Consider the following 21,274-nt stretch of genomic DNA (forward strand, 5'->3'; position numbering starts at 1 on the left):
CTTTACGGCCCTACCGACGTGCGCTGTCACCGTGGCAACTGAACAAAACAGCCATTATATTCTGATGCACTGCATTCAAGTTCTGTGGCCCCAAACCGAAAGTTTTAATTGATCCGAGTAAACATCCTACAGCACCTGAAGGCAGCATGGTTGCAGAGACAGGGCCAGAGGAGCGCACCGTCGCTCTGCGCTCTGATTGGACGACACGGGAGCGGTGGGCGGGTCTACCGGCGGAGTGCGGAGACAATAGAGCGACTCGGGGGGAAAGCAGAGGCTGTGACAGGCATCAGCGGTCCAGACAGCAGCGAGCTCTGCCTCCTCCTCAGGTGAACTGAAGGCTGCACAGTTTGGGAGGAAAAAAAAAAAAAATAAAGAAGAAAAAAAAAAACACGGATTTCAACCTGCGACATTTTCTGCCTTCTTCTGGAGTCAAGTGATTTCTGGATGGGACTGACAGCCGCAGACATTGCATGCAGCACAATTTGAGAGGTAGGATCAGCAGCTGACGCCTTGCATTTTCATGGCCGCACCAAACCAATTAACTGTTAATTAATCGATGAGCCCGTAGTTTGTGCGTCCGAACGCATTTTCAGCCCAGCGACGGCGCACGGTGTGATTTGCATAAAGTGATGTCTCATTCCGGGCTCATCATGCCTTTGTGCTGCTCTGTGGCTCCAGTGTCTCATTGCAAAGCGTCACACTGGACCACTGTTGTGTTTACAAGCGAGCATTGTCTGTCTAAAGAAAGCTCTGCATTGTCACAGTGACACCCGTAAATCTGAAGTGTCATTTCCCAGCCTGTTTGTTTTTAAATTGTATGTTGAATTCTTCTGAACCGCAATAAAAAGTTACACATGTACCATGTGACAATACACTGAGCAGAACAATGGGGGCTGCTGTGGGGCTATTGTGTATCAGCTGCACATCTGTAAACTGTGGGCAGCATCATCACTGTGTTTTCCTGCTTTGCATATTTGGGAAATCTATTTTTTAAATTTAATTGTGCATTGTGTTGTTTTGCAAATTGCATGAGGCTTTTCCCTTTTTTTTCTTCACACACACACACACACAAGACAAATAAAGACAAGTGCGCACACAACAGTTTTTAATTTATGAAGCAAATGCTGCAAAAGATAAGATGCATGCTTTGTGTTTGTTGAGCCGCTGCGTGGCTCATGTCTTTGTGCCGCCACAGACACACTGTACACACTCAGCTGGTGTGGTTTCTTTATGTGCCGTGGCAGGGTTTTGTGACTCTCAGACAGCAGCTGTAAACACTGACTTCAGCTCTCCTCGCCTCTCGGAGCATTCTTGAAATCGTCTCATCAGACTCGATGCATCCGGCGTTCATTATCATGAGGAAGATTCATGTAGGAGAAATGTCAAGTGTACAAAAAGCAATTTGGACACACATGAAGCTGCTGACATTGGCGTCAGGGCACCCAGCTGTTTGTTTTTGAAACCTCGGGGACGGCGAGACACCAAGATGTGTCTGTCTGTCTGTCTGGCTGGTGTTTGTCGCTATACATTGCTGCATATTGTACACATCCTCACACAAGCAGACAGCAAATCACACTGAAACCAGCAGAGAGAGAGGGGAAGAGAGAAAGTCAGAAAAGGGGAAAGACACAAGCTGAGAGACACGGAGATTAGAGCAGACAAAGGGGGGAACTTTACCTTGCACGGACCTCTCAGAGATGGGTTGGCATTATAAACCAGTGTGTGCGGCGATGTGCTGTCGGGCGTGCAGGCACAAAGCCCCAGTGTTTGCAGATGGAGGCGGCGTTGCCCAGTCCGAGCCCTCGCTGCCGCTTTGATGTGCTTCACAGCTCCATGAACGCTGTGGGAGCGGAGGGGCTCAGAGTGAACATCAGCAGCCAGCAGACTGGCACTAACACTCCTGAGGAGGCTCTGAGCCGGTCGGCCGAGCCTCCTCTAAGACCCGCAGGCTGCTGCACGGGGAGCGAGGAGCCGCCACGACCGCAGGCACCGATAATGTCCAGCTAAATCTGCCTCAGTGTTGTGTGGACCGGCTGCTTGCAGTTTCAGTTTTCAAATCAAAAAAACAAATGTTCCTTGGAGGCAGAGCTGCTCAGGAGACAGAAATAATCTCATTAATTTTGGAACTTGAGTGGCAAAGAATGAATATTGGTCATAATAAAAACTGTAAATGGCACTGGCTTTTTTCATTTATTATTGATTATGTGGCATTCATGGTCTTGGAGGGTCAGCAGGTTGGCTATCTGGCTTACCCAAGCAACTATAGGCTCGACTAGTTAAGATTTAGACAGTCAGCAAGGCTAGTGAGGTAACCAAACCATAGAGGGATTTATTTTTTCTGTTAGTACACACTGTACTATACTTTCCAATTTCCTCTACCTCCTCTCTTACCTCTTGGCTTTTTGATGTGGCTTCAGTCTGTGTTTCTTAGCCAGAAAAAAAAAAAAAAAAACAGTTGTTGTTTGGCTCTGCCCACTGAGGTTTAACTCAACCAAGAAGATTATTTCTGCCTCCAGAAAAGCTCAGCCTCCGAGAAACGTTTGTGCAAAGCTAGGTACACACAAGAGGACTTTCCCTGGGATTTTTTTTTTTTAGTGTTTGTCCTCATTTGCATAATCTTAAAGAGTTCCCTGAGTCTTAAGGAACTCACGGGATAAACGGTGCTGCGGCGTGACATCCCGATGACACCGTTTTCGCGGCTGCTCCGAGGACCCGCCGTAGGACTCTGAAGACAACATCGAGCATGTTTGATGTTGTCTTAAGTCCAAGGGATGGGCTCTCATGACAAAACATGAACAAAAGTGGAAACACGTACGAGCGGCTGAAATTCAGCGTCTCCCTGCAGGATTATGGATCCTCAAGCTTTCCCATGCTTTCTAAGAACAGTCCTCTGATGTTTGAGTTTGCACGAAAATATTAGAGAAGCGACGGCCGCCGTAGCCCAAGTTTTGTGAAGTGTGAAGTTGACGTGGCAAATTTGTTGAACTCTAAGCAGCAGTTGAATCCTCAGCTTGAGGAGGGTAGAGGGTTCCAAGACACCATATATGCACTTTGGGGGGGAAAAAATAATGTCATATTGATATTAACAGCTCAACATTGAGGTGATTACATCCTCTCACTGTTGTCCTTTTCTAAGCAAGGATCTTATCATTGGTACAATATTAATGGTGTTTCACTTTGGGTTTTATTTCCTGCCTGCAGACCGTTTGTTGTGTAGTCGTGCAGTTGTTCAAAAGCCGGATCTCATTATGGAATAAAACTACATTGTACTAATTCAAAAAAAAATCACTGTTATTAGAGGTGAAGTGGCCTCCACCTCTCCAGTGAAACTAAAACAGTGTGGCTCTTCTCTCTCTGTTCGGGCTCCGCTGGCCCAAAATGTCAGTGGCCCAGGTAATTAAACAAGGTGCCACACTGGGGGAAAAAAAAAAACTCAAATTGAAATTGTGTTCAACCAGTTGACCCTCACTTGTGTCTTGTATCATATTGGATCCAAACTAATTAAAAATGTATTCTCCACAGCGCAGGCCGCAGAATATTCTCCTGTAGTGTGGTGTCACATTCTTATTGGAGTGTGTGTGAACGGCTAAGGCAGGATATTGCATGCTGAAGAGACATGGGCAGAGCAGGTGAGGCTGCCAGGGTGTCTTCATTTAATCATGACCTGGCCATCACCCAAATCGCGACCACGTGACACACGACCTGTCGCAGTTTATAAATCACACAGTGTTGTGTCTGTGTTGTGTCTCGAGCTCCTTCGTTGCGTGTATTTCGACATTTTGTTCTCAGGCGGCGCGGCGAGGAGAGGGCACAGATGTTCTGGCATGGCGTGAGCCTCGGTCACACTTCACGATGCATGCATGGTTTCAGAGGGAAGTGAATTCGTCCACTCCACCCGAGGAACTCCCCACATTGTTGGCTTTGGAAATGTTCATATCTTGATTAAGGTGAATGAAACGTCGCAGCAGAGCACAGAGCCTGATTCCTGATGACCAAACGTGCACTTTAAGTTTACGTAACAGCACAGGCGTGCCCAAAGGTTCTTGAAATGGTGGGCCGAGGGCCAGCACGGGGTGGGCCGCGGGCCAAGAAATGGGTGGGATAGCTGGCTGACATTCATTATTAAGAAATTAGCTTCACCTGGGGTTTTGCTTCTTGAACAAAATATCACCTAATTATTCCTTAAATATCATTTAACTGCACTGAAATTGACCATCTGTGCACCAGAACCCCTGCAGGGCCACAAACATTTGTGGAGAAACCAAATTTGGCCTGCAAAAGTCACATTTTTTTCATTAAGCATTGCTTAGTTGGGAGACATATTGATTTAGTAATTGAAATGATTAATTAGGTGCACCAGCTTTACAAGTGGATTCTGGCAGGAAGAAGGTGGCACAGGCAGTTTTTCCTGCTGTACTGTGTGTGTGTGTGTGTGTGTGTGTGTGTGTGTGTGTGCTTGTGGCGAACAGCAGGGAGACGATTGCTCAGCACTTTTGGCAGCCAGCAGATTTACCTACAGTCACTCGGCACAAAGACTGGCATTCCACCTTGTTGCCATTGCTGCAGGGAGGGAAATGAAAAGGTCCTTTCGGTCTGCGAGCTTTTCATCGCTCTGCTAGCCTTCAATATCCCCTGCAGTGATCTGCCACGGGTCTGTCCGGGGCCAAACATCACCATTCACCTTTCCTCCTGTGTGCTGCATGACAGGCGAGCAGCACGGGGGCCGAGGGGGGGGGGTAGAAAAAGCAGCCGTGACGCAAAGGCAGAATGTCCGAGTTCCTGCTGCGCCTTGAATACAGATGAATCGAAACCCATTCAGAAGCAACGCGGCCGGGCGGTCTTATTCCCCGTCGTGTTGGAAGCAAACAGGGCCCGGCGCTCCCCGAGGGCCTCCGGGACGCCGCCGTGGCTCCGCTACGCCGAGAAGAGCCGGGGCTGCTGGGAGCTGCATCAGAGCTGCAGCGGAGAATACACTCCTAATTAGTGGCGGTTGTGTCTTCTTTCATCTGCAGGCACTTTGATGACAGCAGTGTGTGTGTGTGTGTGTGTGTGTGTGTGTGTGCTTATGATCATGAGGATGCGTGGTTAAGACAAAGTCAAGTCAAGGTTATTATGATCAACTGAAACTAAAATAAAACAAGGCAACAACAAAAAATGGGCCCACCCCCTAGTAGAATAAATAAAACCATGCACTAATCTCTACTTTGCACTTTAATCCAGAATGTTCTTTGGATTTCTAAATCATGCTCTCAGATTGGCAACCTATGCTCTCAAATTAACTTTTTTTTTTTTTTCCAGCAAAGAGAATGGGTGTGCCCCAGTAAAGTCAGGTGTTGATGATTATAGCATCAGCCAGGTAAATATAGCAGGTGTTATTTGTTTTTTGTATACCTCAGTGTGTGTATATGGTGCTTTTCATTTTCCGTCTTTAGTCTTAAATTATGGATTTGTAAAGCACAAGGGTACAGGTTTATGAGTTTCTAAAGTGAGAGTACAGATTTGCACACGGATTCTTGCACATGGATATTTTTTCGACCATGCGACGCCCAAGGAGGGTTTTCTGCAAAATTTGATCTGATATCAGCCGTGGCACATAGATCAACAAATAAATGTAGCACCCCTATTTCCTATTTCCCCCTCCTCCCTTTGGGCCAATCAGTGTCATCGGGAAAGTGCTGTAAGGCAGCAGCGAGATGCCTGATCTCCCCCAGCTTTGTCATATCCAATCAGTGGCGTCTGGGATGCCCCGTCCCAGGCACTTCTCTGCTCATGTGCATCTAAAACTAATTCATCCCGCATATTTTACGCAGGCGTGGCTGTTTTAGATACAAAAGGCACGCTCTTTAAAGGAATACTCCAACGTTTTGGGTTAAAGACCCTTTTTTCCGACTCACCCAGACTGAGACGAGATGTTCGACACCATTTTCACCTCGGTCCGTCCGGTGGTTCGGTTCCTATGGGTCGCATTTTGTCTTAGCTTAGCTTAAAGACTTGGAGTCTATGGGAGTCGTTAGCCTGTGAGCCTCAAAGTGGAAAAATAAACCTCACAGCAAATCCGAAGCTGCCTTATTTACACACAGTGCATCATGTGGATTTGAGATACTAACCAAAGAAACCCTGAAAACTAGAAGAAGAGAATATGATAACTGTGGTGCATGCACTATTTGTCTTTGTGTACGTCGGTGTGTGTGTGTGTGTGTGCGTGTGTTTGCCCCGGCCGTGGCTGTTCTGTCCGCTGTGTGTTTCACTGACCTTGTCTGAGCGCTGCTGAGTGGACCGGCGCCGTGACAGACAGCCAGCTGGCTCCTCGGAGCTCAGCCGACTCCTCATTTTGTCTGCTTGTCACATTTTATGCGCGGCACACGCTCATGTGCCCGGAGCCATTTTCATAATTCGCTGTCCTCTGCACCACAACTACCCATGACTTTCATTTTCAGCATTTGAAGTTCCTTAAATGTGTCGTGTTAAATGTATTGTAATGTGTTTATCGTCCGCATGAACAAGCAGGCGGTGCTGGAGAACGGCCAGGGGATATGCTCTGTATAAATCAGTGAGCTGGGAGTAGATTAGATTTATTTTTATATATTTTTTTTCCTGATCTAATTTCTTGATTTGTGTTTTGAATAAGCGAATAAAGCTGAGCCTAGTTTTTAGGTAGTTCTATAGGGACACAGATTCCATATTTCTATTTGGTTTGAGTGTTTTCACAGTCATTAGCTGAGTCTTGTGTGTCTATATCATGGACACACAGACACACACACACACACACACATCCTAGACAGACGCAGATGGACGTCATGCACAGGATGTGGCTAGCATCCTGTCTGTTTCAACACCTTCTCATCGTCGATAACGCGAGACGGTGTAATTCTGCTGCGCCATCAGGGCTTCAGAGTCTCCCCGGTTATTCCGATATCTTGGCCGCCGCCAGTGATGAGAGAAAGGAGACGGCAAATGAGTGTTGCTTGGCTCGTCTGGTAGCAGGAGGGTTGGGCCCGAGACAGATCTGCTGAGAGCGTGAGGCAGGCGGGCGAGACAGAACAGACACAGATCAGATCCTGATTAGACATTCATTAATGCAGGAGGATCATCAATCAGCTGTTGCCTCCGTGTACTTTCATTTGAACTTTTGTTCTTTTGAGGGGGGGGGGGCGCAGCATCGAATACTGAATGTCCCCGAGCGAATTAGCGACTGAGCCAACCCAACTGTTGAAACTCAGGTGTGAAAATCCAGGTAATAGAGCTTGAACTGTGTTTGGCTAGTATCATTGTATTTTTGTATTTTTGAATTTGTATTTTTTGCAGCTACAACTAATTTTTTTTTATTTATTTATTTATTTTTTTTATTTCAAAAATATTTATTGTTTTTGCAAATTTTCAGGTTTTTTTTTTTTTTTTTTTACAGTTTTAATTTAAAAAAAAAAAAAAAAAAATCTGGTAATTTATTGCTACTTTGCTCCTTACCAGTTCATGACAGGAATCCAGTGATTCGGCTCAGCTTTCAAAGGGTTAATTTTTACAATAAATGAATTCACATGAAATTGTCATGATACAAAACTCCATGATTATTCTCAAACGAAATTTGACCTCTTTGAATCTTTAATTGGTGTTCAGGATTTTTTTTTTTTTTTTTTATTCACCATTTAGTGCATACATGCAACTACATACAGCAACAAACCTTCGTACAGTAGCGACAACAATAGCGACAGTCGCAAAAACAGCAAAGAACAAAAACACGAAATAAACCGGTGAGCAGAGCACCAACAAAACAAAGCACAACAAAAACAGAACAAACAAACAAACAAAAAGAAAACAATCAGGTAGCCGGATTCGTTTGGGTTTGAATTTCAGGTGGGTTGCAGGATGGGTTTGGTTTGGTGTTGTCACATACATTTAAAATCCTTTTTTTTCCCAACTATTCACCACAACTGTTTTTATGCCTTACTTGAGCTATTATTGGGTTTTATCCAAAATGAAAAGCTGCTATGAAAGTCTGGTTTTGGGAGCTCCTGGGATCTTACTGCCTCTGCTCCACGCTCAGCCTGGTGAGTGTACACGAACATGCATGGAGAAATATGAATCATTGACAAGGAAATGCTCAGTTTGAGCCGCTCAAACTGCAGCGGCGAACCGGTTAAACTAGAATCGCCCATTGTTTTTTTTTTAATTTACCTGCTTCATATTTTTCTGGTTCAGTGCATGCCAGCTGGCAAAGGGAGCAAAGCAGGGAAACACCCCGGCCGGGCTGCCAGTCTGTCACAGGACTAACAGTAATAAGGGCAATAATGTGTTCATCTGGATGGAAGCCAGGTGAGCACGAGGAGAACAGACAAGCTCCACAAAACGGCCGGGGATTAAAGCCGGAGCTGCTGCGCCGCCGCTCCATCCTTGTTTGAACTTATGAATTATAGACGTGAATTCACTTCTTGCACTTCAGTTTGTGCCGTGAAAGTCACTCCGGCCTGCTTTCCGCAACATGTCGAGTCGTTGCTCGCTACCTAGAGGCTCCCCGTCAGCTTGCCCACCTTCAAAAACTCAAAGTGTTTTCGCAGGCCGATGTTGTTTGCGGACAGAAACGACAGAAACAGGAGGGCAAACGGTGCCGTCTACGCTGGTTCTTCTGTCGTTTTAGAAAATCTCCACTCGTGCTCTCTGTCTTGGTAATGGACTGTGATCTGGAAGAATTTAAAGCTCAGGGTTAAAACCTTAACTCAAGACTTAAACCTCCGGCCAATAAGTGTTTTTACTACAGGATTCAAAATTATGTAAGAGCTCGTTTGGCTCGGGTATAAAAAATTCAGTCTTGCCCTTGATAGTGATAACCGCACAAAAGTCTCTGCGTGCAGTGTGTGTGTATGTGTGTGTGTGTGTACAGCAGGGTTGTGTGGGTGGGCCCGGCTCGCACAGTGAACGCCTGTCTGTGTAACCTTGCCTTCCTTCCTGCTCCTCCTGTTCCACAGGAACCTTCGTCTCCAGACCAGCCCTCTGCCCTCGGCCGTTCCCCGCAGAAGAATGAGCTCCTTGCCCCATGGCTCCCGCGCCTCCATCGACATCCTGGAGGAACTCCAGCTCATTGCTGCACAGAACCTGGAAAAACTGGACATCAGCAAGTACTATGAGGTGATCCGAGAGCTGGGCAAGGGCACCTACGGCAAAGTGGACCTGGTCATCCACAAAATCAGAGGTAAAGCCAAACGTCAAACGTCGTCATTTCCTGTTTCACATGAACTGAAAACACAACTGTGACGTTTTAATGAAGGAAAACTATGAGGGAATATTTAATTAACTTGATTTCCAAGTTTTTTGGGAGAGAGTCATTCATTATCAAAGCTACTGGCTGCTGATTGGTTGGTAGTGTTTGTGGCCCCGCCCTTCTGCCAGGTATTAATAATGTCTGCTGCTAAACGGCTAAAGCGCAGGCGGGCTGGTGTTCGTGGTTGGTTGATTTTTTTTGATGGGGTTCAGTTGTGACCAAGAGCTCTGATTGGCCAGTTTTTGCGGTGACATCATTTCCACCATCTTTTAACATCGTTTAAATAACAGCCTGCTGTTGCAACATCCATGCCGAAGCCAGGAAAAAAAACATGTTTTCTGAATTTCCACCCCCAGCCAGAGATCATAAAGTAATGTCCGACAACTGCAAACAGCACGTTCGTGTTCATTAATCTGCTCCGGTGCATAATCACCTCATTCCAAACGATACTAAAGGGACGAGAGGCCAAAGTCCTGATGCTGTTGAGCCTGTTTTAGTGTGACTGCTTCGTTTTGATTTGTTGCTATTTGCAGACCCGGGGGAACTCCCCTGTCCCCTTGTTCTTCCATCCCTCTGTGCAAAACTTTTGCCGATAATGAGGCAGTAGGCTCCACTGTCACTGGCATTTGCAAGGATAAACTGAACATTTTCTTTTTTCATTTTGAAGATGGGTGCCATGCCTGGAATTGGAGAAAAGGCCGTGTGGGCGTACATCAGTGGGTACTCATAGGACACCTGGGCAAAAATAGGCTCCGCAGTAAACATTTCTCTGTGTTAACTGGAAATTATTTGGCCCGTGTTGATCCATTTGTACTGTTCTTTCTATTAAATGATGCAACTCTATTATTTAACCGAGCAGCGTGATAAAATTTAGAAAGATGAGCTTCACAAATTGAGGAATCTGCTTCTTCGGTTTGTTTTCACCGTTGGGATAAAGTTTGGATTCCAGATTTGAGGTGGTGCTAAACTACTTTATACTGCCGTCTAGCACAAATCAAGATCCAGATTGCTTATCTAAATTTACTACTTATACTAATAGCAAATCTCTTCATATAAAAGCAAGCCAAAATGTTGGCCATCTGCTCCCGGCCTCTTAATAGTGTCTTTTTATGGAGCACAAAGCCGCTGTAAAATAACCCATCTAGAGTGCTGGCGCTTTGTCACCGTGAGAAACCCTGACCTTTTCAAACCAGTAAAGTGCACAGTTGAGCGATGTGTGTGTGTGTGTGTGTGTGTGTGTGTGTGTGTGTGTGTGTGTGTGTGTGTGTGTTGCTAGAAAAGCAACACACAAGACGCCATATGTCACCATGCAAAAACCCTGGTTTCATTATCTGGCATCAGCCACATCGACTCGGAGACACTGGCACAGTTTTTTTTTTTTTTTTTTTTTTTTTTTTTTTTTTTTCCTTTACGGCGATCCCTAATGTCGCTCGGCAGAAATGTCACATCAGCTGTGGAAATGAGCGGCTCGGGGTGAAGACGATTTTTGACCTTTTCTGATTTTGTAATAGTGTGTAAATGAGTTTTAGCGAGGCGGGGAGCTGCGTTCGCTAAATCAGAGCAATTATTACGGTGAGGAAATGAGGAAGACTGGATGTCACCGTGTGATATTAGCATGATGGATGGAAGAACTTTTTTTTTTCCCACGGATATTAAACAATGGCAATTTAAATTTTGTGCACTGTTGAGTTAAGAGAGAAGTTCTCCTTTTGGTTGCACTTCTCCACAGGCAGGTCAGACCCCACCGAGCTGGTAGGGTTAGTGTCTTGCTCAAGGGCACATCAGCAGGGCAGGGTGCAGGCAGACACCAGTGGGTTCCTGAACACATCAGTGTGGTCTCCCTTGTTTCACTATAAACCACCCTGCAGCCCATTTCAACTTATAGCGCTTTTTAATACCATGAAATGCAACACAGTGCGCTTTACAGTAAAAATATCATTAAACAATAAGAAAAAAAAAGACAATAAAACAACAACCTCTGCAACGATACCACAATACAACTCCTCTATAGGGTCGGTTTGTACTTCAGCATAGGAAATAACCTTGTATATGTGTATACATGTTCATGCATTATAGAATGACCCTCCATACCCACAGTATTATGTTTCCCTGCAGCACATAGCACAATGTACAACAGTTTTACTCACACAGTATCGAACCAACGCCCTGCACGCTGCAACACGCTCAGGAAGAGGAACAAACCACCACATAGATAAATCAAATCAAATTAAAAAATAAATAAATAAAAAATTAGATTAACAACAAAGAATTAAAATACAGTTCAGGAGATAAAAGTGGACAAAAACAGCTTAAAAATTAAATAAAAATATTTAGATTAACAACAAAGAATTAAAACACAGTTCAGGAGATAAAAGTGGACAAAAACAGCTTAAAAAATAAATAAAAATATTTAGATTAACAACAAAGAATTAAAACACAGTTCAGGAGATAAAAGTGGACAAAAACAGCTTAAAAAATAAATAAAAATATTTAGATTAACAACAAAGAATTAAAATACAGTTCAGGAGATAATAGTGGACAAAAACAGCTTAAAAAATAAATAAAAATATTTAGATTAACAACAAAGAATTAAAATACAGTTCAGGAGATAAAAGTGGACAAAAACAGCTACACTGAAAGAGAAAAAATTAATAGTAATGAGGTAAAATTAAAGAACTAAAAAAAATAAAAAGAATCACTGGGAAAATGAGTAGTTGAATATGTTTTGTCATTTTTTTTTAGCATAATCACAGAAATCCACTCGCTGTGCACAAATATAAAAGTTAGGAAAGAGCGATCTGTGAAAAGGATCGTTGTCGTGTGGTAGTGGGTCGGCTCAGCGATTTGCTCCTGGAGGTCAGTGTGTCACAGAAAACATCTTCATCCTCATCATCATCATCTTCATCATTGTCAGCCCCTCGCTTCTGCTCCGAATTGCTGTTTTACTGTTTTTAGCCGTAAAAGCTGCAGCGCGGCTAACAGAACAAAACTGGGCTTTGACTTTTTTTTTTTTTAACATAAGAACATACCAGCTAGTCCTTACTCTATCTTATTGTAAAAATAATAATAATAATAATAATAATAAAAATGGTTGGTTTTACCTTTTGGTCTTTCCTTTTTATGTTTTGGATTTTATTATTTTTTCATACTTCATTTCTTTCTTAGTTTTACTGTTTTTGGATTTTACTGTTATCATTTTTCTAATCTTAAGCTTTAATTTACTCACCTTTATACCTTTTACAGTCTTTTTTTTAACTCATCCTTTTTATTACCAATTTATTTTACAATTTTAAGCTTTTATCCTTTTTTTTTTTTTTTTTTTTTTTTTTATTGCTCTGAATCTTGCCTGTGGTGTTTCCTCAGCTCTAATTGTCAAGAATTATTATAGTTTCCTCTGTTTATATCACATTCTGCTTTATTGTGTGGAGAACTTTTGTTGTGCCGCATTTTTCATACAAAAAAAATGTAACATAAAGTCTGATGGATATATTAGCCAGAGTGTGGTGAACTGACCCGATGTTATTGTTGGCCAGACATTATAACTAAACACAGAGGCTTTCCTGAAGGACACTCAGTGGGATTGATGTGAAAATGAGTACGTTCTCCGTCGAGGGGGGTGTTATTCCGGATACAAAATCCTTTGTTCAGGAAATGTCCGTCCTAAAGAGGCTGGAATTAAAAGGTTAATTTCCACAACAGAGGAGCAGGTGCTGGATTGCATCCTGGGAGTTGATGTTTATTAAAATCCTTTTTTGTTTAGCTCTCCATTGTCTGTTTTGTTTTGTTTTTTTTTTGCTTTTCTCATGTATTCTTTTCATGTCATGGACTTTAAGAACAAACAGGAAGCCCCTCTCCGTTCTGAGCTGACCTTTCCTAGAAGTGGCTGCGCGCTTGTAAAATGGTAAAAATGCACCGAGCACTTTGCAGAGCTGAGCCGGTGCTATTGGAGAAGCGTCTCCGTCTCGTCTTCGCTGACAAACCGGCTGTCGATGGCAGGCAGAGGCGGACGTGTCAGCTTCTTAATCTGGCAGCTCTCCATCTTATTGTCTGGGGTATTTCTCCCGCTCTCAGATTAGTCCTGGTAATTTCTCCGTCTCGGCCGTTCCTCTTATTTTGAGGAGCAAGCGGCCGCCGAGGGGCTCTGAGCCACGCCAGGCCGCCCAACGTCTCCTAATGCAGTGTTTTTACATTATAGATGAAGCCCAAAGAAGCATTTCAGGCCAAAGAAGACGTTCCCCTCCCCTCATGTCTTCGCCCTTCTAATCTCATTACCTTCGCTGTGAGGATGTGTTTACAGCTGTAAGCATCACAATCACTTTCACTTTCCTGCAAAAATCCCCCGGCATCAAAGCAGATCCGCTCTAGCTCGACGCCGAGGCACCATGCTGGTTCTCGAGACGCAGCTCTGCCAACAGAGGATTTTGAATTATGTGCGAGTATAAACCCCCCCCCCTTTGCAAAAATGTCAGGAAGTAATTGCGATCACTGTTTTTTTTTAATTATTCACAATCAAATCTGAAATGAAAATGGTATTAACTAGGTTTGTAATGCGTACAACGAGACAGCCGTGAAATAAATCCCCTAAGACTTTCGAGAGGCTTAAAAAGAGAGGAATGGCGGGAGAATGGGAGTTATGTAACCGTTTCATGTCGTGTTTCAGGCACAAAAATGGCCCTGAAGTTTTTGCGGAAGAAGACCACCAAGCTAAAGAGCTTCCTGCGGGAGTACAGCATCTCCCTCTACCTGTCGCCCTGCCCCTTCATCATCAACATGTTCGGCATCGCCTTCGAGACCGACGAGTACTACATCTTCGCCCAGGAGTACGCCTTGGCGGGGGATCTCTTCGACATCATCCCGCCGCAGGTGAGAGCCGCAGATTTCTCGCCGTAAACAAAGATGTGTAAGGTCGACACGCTCTTAGTTTTTCCATTTTGTTCTGTCGGCTCAAATAAAAATGGACCGTCTCTTGTAAAGCAAAGTGTTCACTCACTATCGGTCAGAGAAGAAAGTGAGCAAAAACCATACGCAGTTCACCCAAAATACAAAAAAAGTCTTTGTAGAGAGATAGTGCAGTCTATCCATAGTTTTCAGTGTGATTTGGCGAGGTTTCCAACACCAATTGGTTCTCCATGAGGATGTAAATAGGGTTAGGGTTAGGGGTTAGGGTTCATTGGGTTAGGGTTAGGGGTTAGGGGTTAGGGTTAGGGTTAGGGTTCCCAATGAAACTTTGGATTATGCCAGGTATCAGTGTCACAATTTATGGGGGAAAAAATGTCGCTGTTGATTTTCTACGTATGAGTTTTTGATCATTTTACACCAATGTGGCTCCATTGTGTTGGAAACCTCGTCATATCACAAATAAACGATCTGGATGAGCGGATTGCACGAGGGCCAAGCAGGAAAATATCCTTTCCTTTTTTTTTTTTTTTTTTTTTTTTTATTATTGTATTGTGAGGGAACTTGCTTCAGTGTTTGTGACAGTCATCCTCCTTTTGTCTGCGCTTCAAAGGAGCGTAAATGAAACAGAACACGAGAGACTGATCCGACTTTGAAATAATCCACAGAGCGGGATCCTCGCCGATCAAAGAGGGTCAGCAGGCCAGCAGAGCCCGGTGCCCGCACCGAGGGCTGGCGGTGCTACAAAAAGTGTCGTGATTTTATAACCGCATTACGAGGGAGATGAGGAAATCATAGCAGGTCTTGCCTCCAGGTTCCTACATGTGTCTGCTGTTTCTACTGCTTTGCCTACATGGCCCTCTTCTCTATTTCTGATTTAAACTAGCTGTAACTTCTTCATTTCCATTCATTAAATTCAATTTAATTTATTGTCCCCTCAGGGAAATTGGGTTCGCAGCCAGAACAACCAACATACACAAGATAACCAACACAACAAATGAACAAATGTGACATAAGACAGCTTAACAGCACAGACCATAACACAGCAGGATTTAAAACCAAGAGCTCATACCAAATGAGAGATCCTCAAAATCAAAAGGTGCAGGTGCACACCAGCCACAGGCCAGAAATAGACCAACAGTCTCAGTGGTTATTGCCGTTAAGGAGGTGAACAGCAGAAGGGACAAATGACCCTTGGAGTCTTTTTGTCCTCCCAGTCGGGGCCCGAAGGCAACAAGTCAAACTCACTCTGGATTGGGTGGTTCAGACAGTCCAGTACAGAGCGAGCCTTCCACAGGACCTGTTTATTATAGACCCTCAAGTTGGCACCCAGAAACTTTGCCAGCAGCTTTCACCAATCTGCCCAGACGGTTCTTGTTGGCCAGATTCAAGTTCCCGAACCAAGCAATGATACAAACGGATAAAACAGATTCAATCACGCTTCTGTAAAAAAGAGACAACATATTAGTACAAGCATTAAAAGATCTCATCTTTCTTAGAAAGAATAGTCTCTTCTGGACCTTTTTGTAGAGGTGGCATCAACGTGAGGCTCAAATCATAGTTTTTGTTCAAGAACCACACCCAAATATTTATAGATGTCCACCATCTCCATGGCAGCTGCCTTGATAAAAATAGGTAGCGGGCTGGAATCAATAGCCATATCTTTAGTTTTGGCTGCGTTTAATTGGAGGAAAGATTTGTGGCACCAGGTTACAAAGTCATCCACAACCTGCCCATGTCCCGTGTCATCCCCCTCCAGAAGGCTAACAATGGCCGTGTCGTCAGCAAATTTTAAGATGTAGATCACTGAGTATTTCCGAGGTGTGGTCACCTGTGTCACTTCAGATGAACCAGTTTGGAGTTCTTGACCCTGATCTGAGATGCCCGTCGATCAGGCAGAAGCAGGTTTGAGTGTTTGTTGGATTAGGATGTCCTCAGCTACTGAGACAAACTGCACCAGGGTTCGATTCCGCCGGACTAGACATGACAAATATTTTAATAAACGCGAGATTCTGTTTCTGTGATCGTATCTTTGGAACGGAACAGGAGAGTTCATTGTAACGTAATCCAAATGATTATCGTCTAATCCCCCGAATATTGAAAACTATTTTTAGACGGTCACTTCTGTTCACTGCTAATGCCACATATGCCCCGTGTCCCCGTGGGTACAGAGCGGCGTTCTGCACGGCGTTAAACGGACAGCGTATGGTTGATATGGTGATGAGACGGATCAGATGTTTTGTGCTCTGTCCTGTTTGACCTCCCTGTCCCGCTCTCTGCCGTGCAGGTGGGGCTCCCTGAGACCGTGGCCAAGCGCTGTGTTCACCAGGTGGCCATCGCCTTGGACTACCTGCACTGTAAGAAGCTGGTCCACCGGGACATCAAGCCCGAGAACATCCTCATCTTCGACAAAGAGTGCCGCAAGGTCAAGCTGTCCGACTTCGGCATGACGCGGCGCGCCGGCTCCCCGGTGAAGCGCGTGAGCGGCACCATCCCGTACACGGCCCCCGAGCTGTGCGACACCTCGCAGCACGAGGGCTTCTGCGTGGACTACAGCACGGACGTGTGGGCGTTCGGCGTGCTGCTCTTCTGCATGCTGACCGGAAACTTCCCGTGGGAGAAGGCCATGCCGTCCGACGCCTTCTACGACGAGTTCGTCCGCTGGCAGCTCCGCCGGACGGGCGCCGTGCCCTCGCAGTGGCGCCGCTTCACGGACGAGGCTCTCCGCATGTTTCGCCGGCTCCTGTCCATCGAGCAGGAGCGCCGCTGCTCGGTCAAAGAGGTCTTCAGCTATTTCAATCAGTGCTGGATGCTGGACACGGAGAACGGGAATAGCGGCGGTGGCTCGGAGGGGTTAGGGGGCAGCATGCCGCCGCTGGACATCAGCTCCTCCTCGTCTGAAGAGGACGTCTTAGTGGACAGACTGAAGCAGCAGACCCTGTCACCCGCCTGCGTGGCGAAGGGCGGCATCCTGATGGACACCCACTACTCCTCCATGTCCACGAACAGCTCGCCCTCGTCCACGGGCAGCTACGAGCGGGTCAGCCGGGACAGCAACGGAGGCGGGCGCATCCTGGTAGCCACACCCATCGAGATCTGCGTGTAGAGGCAATCGCTGCGACTTTGTAGGCCACGCGCGCGCACACGTAGAGGTCGTGTGTGTGCGCAGCTGCGTAATGTGAAAGAGATTTCTCCCAGTGTGGAAAAAGAGGAGAAAGAAAAGAAAAGAGCGGCGGTGGCTGGTGCTTGTGGCGTCGCGAGGCGTCCTCAGCTGTCGGTCGGTTGTAGCTTCCTGTGGATTTCTTCATTTCCGATGAAGACGCACTCTGAAGGAATGGCGGGAAAGTGAGACAATCACATGCTATAGCCAACTCACGGTTTATTAAATCAGTTAGTGGAACACATAAACTCACTGGATGACTTTTGAAAAAGAGCTGATGCAGAGGGCGGAAAAAAAAAAACAAAAAAAAAACACTCAAGCAATACACTCAACGTTTCGGGAACAATCCAGTCACTGCAGAAGCGATTTGGTGAAGAAGACGGTAAAAGAAATAATCTGCTTTAACTGCATCAGTAAGATATTTGTGCATTTAAAAAAAAAAAAAAAAATTAAAAAAAAAAAAAAAAAAGGTCTTCAGTGTGGCATAGTGTGACCGAAGGTACTGTTGTGTGTTTGTATTGTATATTATAGCATTTTTACGTTTGGTAGATATTTTTTTAATGTAAAGTCTGTTTTGTTTTTTTGTTGTTGTTTTAAAAAAAAAAATGATTTAAATTATTAATTTATCTCAGATGAATATATTTGGGATTTGTTTTATAAAGTAGCATCAGAGATTTGAAAGTTATTTTGATATTTTGGGGAAGAAACGATGCTAATAATCATTCTTCTGGGAGCTGTTTTCAGTTTGTTTGTTTTTTTGACTTTTTTTAGTCGTCGTCGTCGGTGTACTGTAAACCAGGAACCTCCCATAAGTAGATGTAAATGACTGAGTCGATATTTTGTTCATCTTAAATGTCCTTTTCATGTTTGCCTGTGACACCTAACCCTTGCTGTACAGTAACGTACCGGAAAACACGTCGTCATCACCGCTGAGTGTTTACTGAGTATTTCCGAGGTGGATATTTACTGGAAGTCGCCGTTCCCCCTGACAAAACAACGCAAATTGTGACGGCTGCCAATCATTTCCAGTCCAGTCAATATTTTAAAATGACCCATTTTTCTGTTTATTGTAAGATGGCTTACGTGATGAATGAGCTAAAATGCACATTTCATGAAGGAAAAAAATCGACCCTTTCATGTTCATGTATACATTTATTTATACAGTGGGTAAATTGATTTATTGGAGAATGAAGGGGGGGGGAAAGCACAGTGAGCTCATGTAGTGTTCATTTTTCTACGTGCATGGTGTGTAAAGAAACGCGGAGAGCTCAATTTGAGTTCATGTGGCAGTGAAAATGATTCTTTTGGAAATTATATAGGCCTAATTGGGACTACGCTTTCAGTTTCGGGAAAGGTTGAGAGGAAAAAAGGGGGGGAAGTCAGTGCTTTATCTGTAACTTTGTATAACGCTTTTTGCTGTGAAGTTTTGTTTGAGAGGTATCGTTTGGGTACCGTGAAAGAGGATGGACCAAAAAAAAAAAAAAAAAAAAAAAAATCTCGGCGATGGGGATGAAACCTCCCCGTGGCAACCAACCCTCACCCCATTCTCTCTGTTGTGTTTTTCAGAAATAATTGCATGAATTGATATTGCTCTGGTGGAATATTGTTGAAATAAACATCCCTAGAGTCCAAAGTGGCCGCTGTTCTTTATTTTTACTTTATTTTATGAAACCCAGTTGAGAAAGCAGAGAAAATATGACCCTGCTTCGTTATCACCGCTCCTTTTTAAAGTCGGCGCACATTTGAAACTGCACTTCCACTCCCAGGCTTCTTAATCGTATGTTAGCATTGTGCATTGTGCAATTAGCAACGTTTCAAAATCTCCTTGTTTTAATTTGGTGTGGTCCATGTTTGTGTGTGTGAGCGCAGGTGAAGCACCAAGGGAAATAATGTCGACATCATCATCCTCCTCGAGCCTGTTTCTCCATTCATTAAAAATGAAATAATGCGCTCACAAGTGGAGCTGGAATCCGAACGGCGTGACTCTCAAGTGTGAAATGGCCGTGAGGTGCCGTGGTAACAGGAAGGCGATGGATGCCAATCAGCTCTTGTTTCGTTGTACCAGACCAGCAGATCTAAAGCCAGAGGTCAGCCCTGTCAACCTGTGCATCTTCCACCAAATGCAAAAAAAATAAAATAAAACTAGGACATTTTGTACAGTAAATCAAGCAATATGTCGGTCAAATGACTATGCCCCAATAAGCCGATGATGCCCCACAAAGCTGTGAAACCACTGAGGCAGTGTCTCTGGCTCAGCTGTAGTATGCAGAGCAGAGCACCTCCAAATCCTTGTTTCCAGCTAAATTACATAACACACCCACCCAGGTAGGACCGAGCCAGATTAGCTGTTACAGTGCAAAAAAGAAAGTTTACAAAAAATAAAAAAAAAACTCTCAGTGTAGCACAGTCTTCACTGTTGAACTCATCCGACTGAAGCCCAAACCCCTGGCAGCCGAGCACAGCAGCGTTCATCCACACTGCAGAGCCTCTCCTGCAGTCAGCTGTGTGTTTCGGGGCTTATTAACGACCTGATGAGAGGGGATCACAAACCCACCAGATTCTGTGGATCTGCTCGGGTATCGAGCGATCAAAACGCAGACCTCCTCCTCCCCCCTGAGCTCGGTGCCGAGCCGGAGAGGAAATCATCAGCCAGCGCTGCATGTTCAGCATAGCAATTACTGCAGAGCGCCGCACTCACTGGACTCAGGGCTTCCTCCCGCTGCCATGTTTACATATTCAGAACAAGCAGGCAGGCAGAAGGGCTAGTTTGGTATTTACACTGGTTCTGTCAAAGTGCCGAGTGGTGTGCAGCCACCGGAGGAAGAAAAGGGGATGAGACAGGGAGGAGAAACTGATGCTGGAAATAGCGAGGTTAGCTCTTTGTTGCAGGGAAGAAGCATATGAGATTATTTTCAAAAAGTGACTAAAGTCTGACAAAAATCCTAATTCCCTCCTTGTTATTTGGCACGTTCTAGTGTGAGAATCGTTCCTCAGTCTGATCTATATATATTTTTTTAGAGATCACAGCTGACAAAAGGCAGTGGCCTTGGTGAGAAAAGACATAGAAATGTGCAAGGAGGCTAACTGAGAGGCTGGAAGTGATCCAGCCACAGCTGAATGGCTGCTAATGAGCAGGAAGTTTTCACCACACCACATGAGATTATGCCATGGTTTAAAAAAAAAAAAAAAAAAAAAAAAAAAGATCATAATAAAGGTAGAAGTAACCAGTTACATTTACTCACATTACCTTAGTCTTACAGTGTACTTGTACATTTTTTGAGTATTTTTTTTAACTATTGTACTTCACATTTACAATACATACTGAATACAAATGCTGTAAGCTCTATAAACAGTAGAAACTCCAGAATCATAAATTGGCAGTGAATGATCAGTCTGCAAATGGAGGAGGAGTAAACTGGCTTTGCTTTGCTTTACTGTTTATTTTTTCATTTCCCAATTTTCCCAATTAAAATACTGACTTTGTGCCTCTGTCTTCACCTCACTGCAGCACTGCACTGGAGAGATCACATCTTTAAATGTCACTATAAATGTCACTTACTTTTATTCTAAGTTCATTTTTTTTTATTACTCTTACTTAAATACATTTTTACTCCATCACTTTTCTGCTAAGGTTCTGTCAGCAAACAAACGGTAGGCTACTGATACTTCACAAAACAATAATGCAGACAGCAGCTATGGACTCTGATCACCGTCTCAACTTTTATTCAGCATCTCATATCATAAAAAAATGTCTTTCCAAAAGTAACCAACCAATTTGAGGCACATTTAATCATTTCGAAGACGTTAAAATGGATTGGGAGTTGCAGCTGCAGTTGCGAATTTGTGCATTAATTTACCCTCCAAGCCCTACTTGGCCCCGTTACAGACGGCATCTGTGGCCCCATATACCACTCGAGTTTATGGTTCGCCTTTATTTAAGACGGCCTAATTGGCAGATTGAAGAT

At 44.3% G+C, this 21,274-nt stretch overlaps 1 protein-coding gene across 1 annotated transcript; it reads left to right on the top strand.

The window, feature by feature from the left end:
* The first annotated feature begins 271 nt into the window (after window positions 1–271).
* unm_sa1261 (un-named sa1261) lies at window positions 272–18,804 on the top strand. Its single transcript, XM_030058739.1, has 4 exons — window positions 272–489; window positions 8,961–9,184; window positions 13,914–14,116; window positions 16,437–18,804. Exons 2-4 carry the CDS (start codon window positions 9,013–9,015, stop codon window positions 17,253–17,255), a joined length of 1,194 nt encoding a protein of 397 aa, XP_029914599.1. The 5' UTR covers window positions 272–489; window positions 8,961–9,012; the 3' UTR covers window positions 17,256–18,804.
* Window positions 18,805–21,274: the final 2,470 nt, after the last annotated feature.

This window comes from Myripristis murdjan, chromosome 8 (assembly GCF_902150065.1).
Source record: "Myripristis murdjan chromosome 8, fMyrMur1.1, whole genome shotgun sequence".
In the NCBI taxonomy this organism is placed as follows: domain Eukaryota; kingdom Metazoa; phylum Chordata; class Actinopteri; order Holocentriformes; family Holocentridae; genus Myripristis; species Myripristis murdjan.

Bases quoted from the DNA above. Each gene is read 5' to 3' on its own strand.
- unm_sa1261 (XM_030058739.1), top strand. From the start codon at position 9,013: ATGAGCTCCTTGCCCCATGGCTCCCGCGCCTCCATCGACATCCTGGAG. The intron at 9,185-13,913 runs GTAAAGCCAAAC...GTCGTGTTTCAG, and splicing joins GGTCATCCACAAAATCAGAG to GCACAAAAATGGCCCTGAAG. The intron at 14,117-16,436 runs GTGAGAGCCGCA...TCTGCCGTGCAG, and splicing joins TCGACATCATCCCGCCGCAG to GTGGGGCTCCCTGAGACCGT.